Source organism: Aythya fuligula, chromosome 33 (assembly GCF_009819795.1).
Source record: "Aythya fuligula isolate bAytFul2 chromosome 33, bAytFul2.pri, whole genome shotgun sequence".
NCBI lineage: Eukaryota > Metazoa > Chordata > Aves > Anseriformes > Anatidae > Aythya > Aythya fuligula.
The window spans coordinates 65676-76422 of NC_045591.1; the positions used below are offsets into that span (position 1 = coordinate 65676).

The window sequence follows — 10747 nt, forward strand, 5'->3', positions numbered from 1 at the left end:
GCCCCCCAAAAACCCCCCCAAACGCCCTCCCCGCCCCCGGTGGCACCCGAGGGCGACGCCACGGTGCTGCCGGTGCTGGTGATGGCTTGCGACCGCAGCACGGTGCGGCGCTGCCTGGATAAACTCCTCCGCTACCGGCCCTCGGCCCAACGTTTCCCCGTCATCGTCAGCCAGGACTGCGGGCACGCCGAAACGGCGCGGGTCATCGCCTCCTACGGCGACGCCGTGGCTCACATCCGTCAACCCGAGCTCGGGGACATCCCCGTCCCCGCCGAGCACCGAAAATTCCAAGGCTATTATAAAATCGCCCGGCATTACCGCTGGGCTTTGGGGCAAATCTTCCGCACCTTCCGCTACCGCGCCGCCATCGTGGTGGAGGACGATTTGGAAGTGGCCCCCGATTTTTTCGAGTATTTCCAAGCCGCTTTTCCCCTCCTCCTCTCCGACCGCAGCCTCTGGTGCGTCTCGGCGTGGAACGACAACGGCAAGGAGCAGATGGTGGACGCCGGGCAGGCCGAGCTGCTTTACCGCACCGATTTCTTCCCCGGTTTGGGCTGGCTGCTCCTCGCCGAGCTGTGGGACGAGCTGGAACCCAAGTGGCCGCGGGCTTTTTGGGACGATTGGATGAGGCAACCCGAGCAACGGCGGGGCCGCTCCTGCATCCGCCCCGAGGTATCCCGCACCATGACTTTCGGCCGCAAAGGGGTGAGCCACGGGCAGTTTTTCGACCAGTACCTGAAATTCATCAAGCTCAACGACCGCTTCGTGCCTTTCACCCGCCTGGACCTCTCCTACCTCAAAAAGGAGGAGTACGAACGCTCCTTCCTGCCCCGCGTCTACGCGGCGCCCGAGGTGCGGGTGGAGGAGCTGCAGGGCAACCAACGCCGCGAGCTGGGCGCCGTCCGAGTGCAGTACACCGGCCGCGACTCCTTCAAAGCCTTCGCCAAAGCCTTGGGGCTCATGGACGACCTCAAATCCGGCGTGCCCCGCGCCGGCTACCGCGGCATCGTCAGCTTCGTCTACCGCGGCCGCCGCGTTTACCTCGCGCCCCCCTCGGACTGGACGGGCTACGACCCCAGCTGGAGTTAGCAGCTGCGTTTATCATCTTTTTTTCGGGTTGATTTCCCCCAAATTGCGTTTTTTTTCCGCGCGTTTTCTTCCAGCCGGGGGAGGTTTTAGCCGCGCGGGGTTTTATTTTTTTTTTTTTTGGGGTGGGGGGGGATGGTTTGGGGGAAAAACATCCCCGCAGCCGAATCCGCGGGGGTTTGGCCAGAGCGGCGCCGCCGAAGGCAGAAATTATTTTCCAGAATAAAAGGAAAAAAGAAAACGACGACAAAAAAAAACGGAAAACAAACCCCAAAGCCTCATTTTTTTGTTGGTTTTGCTGTGGCTCTCGGCACATCCTGCACCCTATATTGGGTTATATATGGCCTGGGCCCTATATGGCCTGGGCATTACAGGCCATAAACCCCTTTATATGGGTTATATGGGACCCTATTGTGTAGGGTCTGGTCCTTATATATGGCTTTAGGGCCTTGCTGCTGTATTTTAAGCCCTTTATGGTTTGGGATCTGCATCAGGCTGCGTGCTCTGGTCCCTATATTTCATATGGCCTGGATCCCATATACACGGGGCTGCGTCCTATATCCTGCTCCCCTCACTACATCTGCCCCATCCTACGCCCCGCTCCCTGCTCTATACGTTCTGCACCATCCTTTTTGTACAGGGGATTTATATTTGGGTCTGGGGGTGTCATTTCTGCAGCCAAAAAGCCCTTTTTATTTTACAAAACCCCCATTTTTTTATATCAAATAAACCCCGAGCTGCGGCTTTGTTGAGGCCCGTGGGTTGCCCCGTGCTGAAGCGGGCAGTGAGGGTTTAGGACGAGAAAAAAATGCTCAGTTCTGATTATATTTTTTTAGGGAAAAAAACGCCTCTTTTTGGAGGTGGGAAGGTTATGAAATGGAGCAATTAAATTGGGATAAAAAGAGGGGAAAAGGGCAGCAGGAGGGACTGGGTAAAGGGGTGAAAGTAGGGAGGGAAAAGTGATGCAACAAGCTGGGGATTTGCTGCTCCCCGGCGGGCTCTGGGTTAAATCAGGGTGATTTTTAGGGACGAGGAAGAAAAAGGGGGAAGTATTAGGATTATGAATACTTTTCAAGCAGGTGCACAGGGCACTGATGTTTTCTTAAATTTCTCCTCGGTTTGGGTTTCTTGCCGAGCTCACCCCGGGGAAAGGCACAAATAAAATAAATTATTTAACAGAAAACACCCTGGGGATGAGGCAGAGTGAGGGCACAGCCCTGCTGCTGCAGTTTGTCCAGGAGCTGTTGTTATGGGTGAATTTTTGAGGAAATGTTATTTACTCAATTCTAGGGGGAAATTATAAATTTTTATAATTTACCTGTTACAGCCCCAAATGAGCCTTTTGAGCCGCATTTTTACCCAACCCCCTCCTTTTTTATACAGATCCCACATTTAACCGGCGTCCCCTGCGATCCCGTCCCTCCCCCTGCTGCCTTTTTCACTAAAAACCCCCCAAAAACGAGCAAAAAAAAAAAAAAAGCAGTTTTAACGCTTCCGAACGGTCGCTGATGGAGAGCAGCGGCGCAGTCCTCACTCAGGTCCGCTCTCCCCATTGCCCGCCGCGCTTCGCCGCTCTCGCGGGCTTCAATCAGGTCCGCTCGGAGGGCGGGGGAGAGCGCTGTGTGGAGTGACCAATGGGGGCGCCGCTATGGGGGCGATGACCAATCAGAGAGCGCCTGGCGCCTATAAAAGGCAGCGCGGCGGAGACTGCGAGCCATTTTGGTAGCGCAGGGGCTATGGCGCGGGTGAAGCAGGCGGTGGGGCCGCAGCCGGTGCGTGGTAAAAAAGCAATTAAAAAATCTAAATTAAAACCTCCACCAGCATCGCTGGCTTCTCGGGTCTCAGCGCTGCGTAAGAAACTTCGTTTTTCCCAGAAGCGCTTCTTTTTGAGGCTCCCTATGGCGTTTATTCGCAGGCTGCTGGGGGAATTTGGGCTCCATGTGGCCGCCTGGTCAGCGTTGCAGGCGGGCTGTGAGGTTCACCTCCTGACTCTGCTTGAAAATTGGGGGCTGTGCGCCCGCCACGCCAAGAGGGTTGTTGTCGAGGCTGCCGACGTGAGGCTGGTGAGGTGTATTCAGAGGAAAAGAGTCTGATTTTCCCTGCGGCAGTGCGGGGTCAGCGCCAGCGAGCTGACTCAGGGCCTGTGGAGCTCCACAGAAAGGCAACTTTTTCTTTTGTTTGTGCTTGTTTGCTGTTTTGGCTTTGATACGTGGACTTTGGAGTTCTCTGAAGCTTTTCTGATGAAAAGGAGAAGAAATCAGAGCATCGGGAGCTTGTCTCTTGTCAGAGCACGGCGCTGCCAAGAAGCAATTTAATTTATTCACGCGAGGAGCCGTTGGTTGGCGTAATAGAAGCACGTTGCTTGTGCCAGAAGGCTCCCTTTAGCAACCTCTTCTGTTTTGAGAGCGACCTAATGGAAAAACTACCTCGTGGAGAAGAGTGAATTACAAACCCTCCGCCGCCGAGGCTGCGCCGGGCTGTAATTTTGGTTTGGCGGAGATCTGAGCCGCTGTGGTTTGTCGATGACCTGATTTAAGTTGTTGGGGCCCTGGGGATGAAACCAGCCGCCCTCCTCGGTGCTTTTCTTGGTGTTTTGTGCTCTCTCCTAGCCTGGTAAGCTGAGTTTTCATGAGTGGGGCACGGAGAGTGGCAGCAGGCAGAGCAATTTGGGCTGCAAAGAAGGTTTTAACCCTGCTGAGTCCTGGGCTGTTGGCACCCCTCCCGAATCAGCCAGCATTAAGAGCAATTTATTATGTTCTTTATCTGGAATAATGCATTCCTGCTGTCCCAAAAACGTTTTAATTTCCCCCTCGAGCCTGCTCTTTCCCCTCCCTTTTGCTCACAGGTGGTGAAATGGTGATAAAAGCCTGGCCCCGCATCCCAGCAACGACTGTGGCACCGGGTGAAGTCCCCGAGCGACCTGGGCAGGAACAGGACGTGGTTTTCATGCGATTTCTCCTTTCTATGGGTTGAAAGCGCTCGGTGCAAGCTAAAAATAACCCAAGCCCCCTCCCCGGCCCCAGACCAGATCCATGGAAGGGATCCCTGAGGGCTCTGGGTCCCCGTTACCGCATTCACCCACCCTCGTGGTGTTTATTTTCCCTTAAATCTCACGGTTTTCCCCTTAATAATTGCCTTTCCTCCTGCCTCTGGGCGTCTGTTATCTTATAAAACTCCCTTAAAATCTCATTAGAGCAAATAGCCCCGATCTCAGGCTAATTCCACCCAATATCACCACGCGTTTACTCTTAATACAGCTCCGAGCAATGCCCATTTTAATGGGGAAAATAAAATAATTCGCTTTTCCAGGGCCTGAGGCGGGTTTTAAAGGATTTCCCCCAGGGAGGAGTTGTGTTATCAGCTCTTCTCCAGAGCCTTGTCCCCCTCCAGCAAGCTGCATGGGATTACCAGGTAAGAAAAGTGGAAAACGTGATTATAAATCCCTTTTTTTTCTGGTGAGAAAACCTTATTTTCAGGGCTCTGTGCGTTCACAATCCATAAATGGACTTTTTCACTTTAAAAAAACCCTTATACAACACATCTAATATCTCCTCCGTGCTGAATTTTTCCTTTTTTTGGGGCATTTCTCCCCATTTTTGGGTGTGCACGAGGCTGCACGTGGCTGGGTGTGACCTGACCTGGGCTCAGTGCTGTGCTGGGGAGGATTTGATCACCCCTGTGCCTACTCCCGTGGGGAATTTGATGCTCCAGGTGATGATGAACCAGCTCCTGATCCTTTTTTTTAACAAAATAGTGGAAAAAAAAAACAAGGAAGGGGACAGCTGGGAGATGCCTGCCTCAACCTAGAGAGAAAACCCACCAGGAGGCTGAATGTGCAGACAAATGTGCTAATTCCTTCTTTTTTTCCTCTTTTTTTCTGTATTTTTTCCCTTTTTCAGGCATGTGCCAGTGGAAAATCATCTGAGAGTTCAAGAAATCCTCCAGAACCTGCAGAGGGCAGAGCTGCGATGCCTGCAAGAGGAGGAAGAGGGCGTCCTGATGAGCCTGGAGGCCAGAATTACCAAAAAAAAACCCACAATTTTGGTCCAAACAGCCACGATACTACACAGAAACCACCAGGAGCTTGATATCGGGATGCTCCAGGTGGGGAAAACCCCACGGTGCTGAGCTTTGGGACCTAATTTCCTTTTTTTTTCCCCACTTTTTGCTCTCAATCCTAATTAGAAGCTCTCATTCAGTGCTGATTCTTCCTCCAGGATAATAAAAGCATGAGCAAAAAGAGGATTTTCCCCTCAAATAGACTTTGATTTAACACTTTCTATGGGAAATTGCTTCCTGCTGGCCTGGGTGCAATTTCCTTTGTATTTTTTTTTTCTTTTTCCCCTCTTTCTGGCAAATATTAAATGGTGAAATGGGAACCTTGGCGCAGCGTTTCCTACGGGGAAGGGCGGAGATGCAAAGCGAGGGAAACCAGAGCCGTGGGAGATGAGGATACTTCCCCTATTTCGCTGGTTTTCGGACTTATTTCAGCAATTCTGAAACCCGAAGCAATTGCACTGGGTTTTGGGTCCGTTTCAGTGCATTTAAGGGGAGTTTGGGGTCCGTCCTGTTGCATTTAAAGGGAATTTTGGGTCCATCCTGTTGCATTTAAAGGGAATTTTGGGTCCATCCTGTTACATTTAAAGGGATTTTGGGGCCTTCTGCTGCATTTAAGGGGAATTTGGGGTCTGTCCAAGCCTGGCGTGGAGCAGGAGGGTGAAATTTAAGTCGGGTGAATCCTTTCTGCCTGGAAAAAAGAGGTGAAAGAAAAAAACAAATGGAGCAAGGGTGGTTTTTAGAGCTGTTTATTGAGCTCGGGGGCTGCGTGAGTGGCAGGACACAGTGGTAGGGAGGCGTTTGGGGTGAAACCTGAGGCTTTGGGGGGCTTTTTAGGGGCAGAAAGTGAGCAGGGCCGGCCCTTCTCCCAACCACAGCAGGGGCCTCAGCCTCTCGCCGGCGAAGGCGGCGGGGGGAAAGGCGAAGATCTCGGCCTCGCTGTCGGCGTCGCGGAAAGCCACCCGCCCTCCCCCGTAATCCAGGGCCACCTCGATGCGTTTCGGCACCCGGGCCAAGGGCAGGCAAGTGGGACTGGGCCAGGTGAGCGCCCTCAGTTGCCCCAACCACTGCCCTACAGCCCAAACGCCCCGCGCGGGGCTCAACCCGAAGCATCCCTTGCGGGGCACGAATTCCCGAGCCACCCCCAAAGCCCAGTCGGGTCCCGGGGGCACCTCCACGGCCCAACGGTGCCGTCCTGCAGCGAAACCCTGGCGGCCCAGGACGCAACGAAGAGCCTCGAAGCGCTCCGAGCTCCCCGGAGGAGGGTCCCGAGGGGTTTTGCGCCGCCGGGCGCTGCGGCCGTCCGGGGACACCAGGATCTGGGGGTGAGCGGTGGCCGGGTCCAGGGTGACGCTCGCTGTGGGGACAGAAGGGGGTTCAACGCTTGAGTCCTGATTATTTGGTGCATCCCGTTATCAGCTCCAAATAGTGCACCCCAATATCGGCTTCGGGTTTTGTTCTAGGGCGTCAGATCCAAATATTGCACCCCAGTTATCAGATCTGGGTCTTGCACCCGATTATCAGCTCCAAATATTGCTCCAAATTATCAGTTTGGGGAGTTGAACCCAATTATCAGCTCCAAATATCAGCTATGGGTATTGCACCTGCTCCAAATATTGCTCCAGATTATCAGTTTTGGGAGCTGAACCCAATTACCAGCTCCAAATATTGCTCCAGATTATCAGTTTTGGGAGCTGAACCCAATTAACAGCTCCAAATGCTGCTCCAAATTATCAGTCTTGGGAGCTGAACCCAATTTTTAGCTCCAAATATTTCACCCCAATATCAGCTCTGGATCTTGCACCCGATTATCAACTCCAAATATCGCTCCAGATTATCAATTTTGGGAGCTGAACCCAATTATCAGCTCCAAATATCAGTTTTGGGTATTGCACCTGCTCCAAATATTGCTCCAGATTATTAGTTTGGGGTGTTAAACCCAATTATCAGCTCCAAATATTGCTCCAGAATATCAGTTTTGGGATTTAAACCCAATTATCAGCTCCAAATATTGCACCCCAATATCAGCTCTAGGATTTGAACCCAATTATCAGCTCCAAATATCAGCTCTGGGTCTTGCTCCTGATTATCGACTCCAAATATTGCTCCAGATTATCAGTTTTTGGAGTCAAACCCAATTATCAACTCCAAATATTGCTCCAGATTATCAATTTGGGGAGCTGAACCCAATTATCAGCTCCAAATATTGCTCCAGATTATCGGTTTTGGGAGTTGAACCCAATTATCAGCTCCAAATATTTCACCCCAATATCAGCTCTGGGTCTTGCTCCCGATTATCAGCTCCAAATATTGCTCCAGATTATCAATTTGGGGAGCTGAACCCAATTATTAGCTCCAAATATCAGCTCTGGGTCTTGCACCTGCTCCAAATATTGCTCCAGAACATCAGTTTTGGGAGTTGAACCTGATTATCAGCTCCAAATACTGCTCCAGAATCTCAGCCCTGGGTTTCCCAGCCCCGAATATTGGATATGAAACTAGAAGGTGAGGATTTAGCAGGATTTACCTTTTTGGTATCCCCCCAGGTCTTCCTCCAGGGAGCAAGCCAGGACATCTGGAAACAGAGAAAAACCCAGAGATTTACAGCCCTGCTCCTTCCCCACCTCTTCTGGGCATTAAGAGGGCTGGAGAACTAATTAATGCCCTGAACACCTAATTAAAGCCCTGATTTTAATCCCTAATTAATTGTCTGCAGCTCTCCCTCCCTTAAGGGAGCTATAATGGGTCTCTAGGGTGAAAATTATTATTTTTTTTCTTTCAATTATTGGGTGTTTGGTGCATTTGGACTTCCCAACCCAATTTTGCCAGCTCTTGGGATGCCTGCCCCCTGCCCAGGCTTCATTTTCTGCTCACGAAATCACTGGTTTTTGCCCCGTTTTCCCCTCCAGGCACCTTTGAGCCTCTCCACCACCGCTTCCAGGGCGTTGTTTTTTTGGGAGAAATCCTCGAGCTCTGCTTCGAGCTCCAGCGGCCGCGGCCTCGGCTCCGTGCTCCTCGTTGGGGGGAAAATCAGAATATTTAACACCGCGACTCCTGGCCAGGAAACCCCAAATCCCCCCCAAAATGTGCTGTAAAGCCGGAGGGAAGCGAAAAATAGAGGGTTTTGTGCCCCAAAGTAGAGGGTTTCATGGCCCAAAAGTAGAGGATTTTGTGCCCCAAAGTAGAGGAGTTTTGTGCTCCAAAATTGATTTTTTTAAATTTTTTTTTTGGTGCCCCAAAATAGAGAATTTTATGGCCTAAAAATAGAGGGTTTTATGATCCCAGAGTAGAGGTATTTGGGCCTCCAAAATAGCAGATTTTTTGTGCCCCCAGAATAGAGGGGGTTTGGACCCAAAAATAAAGGGTTTTTTATGCCCCCAAAATAGTCTTTTTTGGCCCCCAAAATAGAGGAGTTTTGTGGCCTCCAAGTAGGGGATTTTTGTGTCCCAAAATAGAGGAATTTATGGCCCCAAAATAGAGTTTTTTTGTGCCCCAAAGTAGCCAGGTTTGGGGCCCCAAAACGGAGTCCTTTTTGCGCCCCCAAAGTAGAGGGGTTTTGTGTCCGAAAATAGAGGATTTTATGGCCCCAAAATACTTATTTTTTTTTTCTTTTTTGGGCCCCAAAATAGGTTTTTTGTTTGTGTTTGTTTTGTGCCCCAAAAGTAGAGGATTTTTGTGCCCCCCAATATAGAGGACTTTATGGCCCAAAACCAGAGGGGTTTTGTGCCCCCAAAATAGAGCGATTTTTGCCCCAAAGTGGAATTTTTTTGTGGCCCCAAAGCAGAGGAGTTTTGTGCCCTAAAATAGCAGATTTGTGCCCAGAAATGGTGTCTCAAAGCCGTGCTCCCAGCGATGTTTTTTGCCCAGCGGAGGGAACCCCCCCGGTACCTGCTGGGGGAGACTCCGGCGTCCTGGGGGGGAGGAAGGAAAAGAGACGTTCAGGCACCATTTTTGCGCAAAAAAAACTGAAAATTGGGATTTTTTAGGGAGGATTTTGGCTCACCCAGCGATTCCCACCGCCTCGCCAGCCCTTGGCTTCCTCCAGCCCCCGCCGTAGGTGGCCCAGGCGGGCCAGTAGCCACGATTCCTGCTGGCCCACGACCCCCCGCAGCCCCCCCAGCACCGCCAGCAGCTTTTGCCTCTCGGCCTCCACTCGTGCCTGGGGAGGGAAAAAAAAAAGAAAAAAATAAAAAAAAATAAAAAAAAAAGAGGCCGGGAGCAGGGAAAAGGGTCAAGGGCCACGTTTTGTGCCCTAAAAATATCTGGCACCCACCAGCAGCGCCTGCTGGGCCCCCCCCGGGGGTGTCAGCAGCGTGGCCGCTCGCTCGTCCTCTTGCATTTTATTTTGGGGGGGTCCGAGGGGCTCCTGGGGTGTGGAGGAGGATGGGGTGGGTTCCTGCAGGGGGTGGGAAAAAGGGGTGAGAAGCCCTAAAACGCCCAGATTTGGAGGTCCCAGCCTGCTGCTCCTCTTGGCTGAGCTCCTTAAATCCCCTAAAAGCCCCCCCCCAGGTCCCATTAGACACCCCCTTTTCCCTCCCTCGTGAGACCCTTTTGGGGCCCCCCTTTTCTCCTGTGGTTTTTGGGTTTCAATCGCTCATTTTTGGCTGCCAACCCCTCCCACTTCCTCCAAACTCGCTCAAAACTCTCCAAATTGCAGCGTTTCAGCCCAATTTCCTCTCCCGGGTGCTGGTAGGGAAGGCAGAGAGCTTCACCCCGTGGCAGAAAAGCTGAGCTTTAAGGGAAATCATTTTTTTTTTGGGTGATTTGGGGAGGAAGAGGGCAATTCTCTCACCTCCAAGCATTTTTTGGGGGGGGATTTGGGGAAGGAGAGGGCAATTCGCTCGCATCCAAGCATTTTTTGAGGGGGATTTGGGGAAGGAGAGGGCAATTTGCTCGCCTCCAAGCATTTTTTTTGGGGTGATTTGGGGAGGGAGAGGGCAATTCTCTCACCTCCAAGCATTTTTTTGGGGGGGATTTGGGGAAGGAGAGGGCAATTCTGTCACCACCAAGCATTTTTTGGGGTGATTTGGGGAGGGAGAGGGCAATTCGCTCGCATCCAAGCATTTTTTGAGGGGGATTTGGGGAAGGAGAGGGCAATCCTCTCACCTCCAAGCATTTTTTGGGGGGGGATTTGGGGAAGGAGAGGGCAATTCTCTCGCCTCCAAACATTTTTTTGGGGTGTTTTGGGGAAGGAGAGGGCAATTCGCTTGCATCCAAGCATTTTTGGCCGCAGGGCCTGGCTCACCCGATCCTCGAGGGGCTCGGCGAGGGGGACGCGGTGCTCGAGGTCTGCGCCACGAGCTCGGCTCCCACCCCCAAGGCACAAATCCTGCTCGCCCTCCACCAGCTCCCGCACCACGGCCACCACGTTGGCCAGCTGCCTGTTGGGGCAAAATCCTCCTGGGGGGAAAGGGAGGCGGCACTGGGGGCAGGATCCGGCCCCGTCTTGGCTTTTTTCGGCGCAGCGGGCGACGCAGGAGCGGCAGAAGTTGTGGCCACAAGCCAGGAGCATCACGGGCTGGCGGAAAAAATCCAAGCAGACGGCGCAGGTGGCTTCCTCCTGGAGGTTTCTCACCGCGTTTCCTTGGGCCATGGTCCCGAGGAG

The 10747-nt window shown here is 52.3% G+C and overlaps 2 protein-coding genes across 2 annotated transcripts; one reads left to right on the top strand and one right to left on the bottom strand.

Annotated features, from left to right (window-relative positions):
* Window positions 1–6: 6 nt before the first annotated feature.
* MGAT1 (alpha-1,3-mannosyl-glycoprotein 2-beta-N-acetylglucosaminyltransferase) lies at window positions 7–1183 on the top strand (the record flags this gene model as incomplete). The annotated part of the gene is made up of 1 exon (XM_032205224.1): window positions 7–1183. A coding segment is annotated over one exon (1083 nt), but the record flags the coding sequence as incomplete, so codon positions are not given.
* Window positions 1184–5922: 4739 nt separating this feature from the next.
* LOC116500222 (E3 ubiquitin-protein ligase TRIM58-like) lies at window positions 5923–10747 on the bottom strand. The gene is made up of 5 exons (XM_032205136.1): window positions 10388–10747; window positions 9416–9538; window positions 9146–9301; window positions 8056–8350; window positions 5923–6499 (listed from the first exon to the last, which is right to left on the bottom strand). Exons 1-5 carry the CDS (start codon window positions 10733–10735, stop codon window positions 5976–5978), a joined length of 1446 nt encoding a protein of 481 aa, XP_032061027.1. The 5' UTR covers window positions 10736–10747; the 3' UTR covers window positions 5923–5975.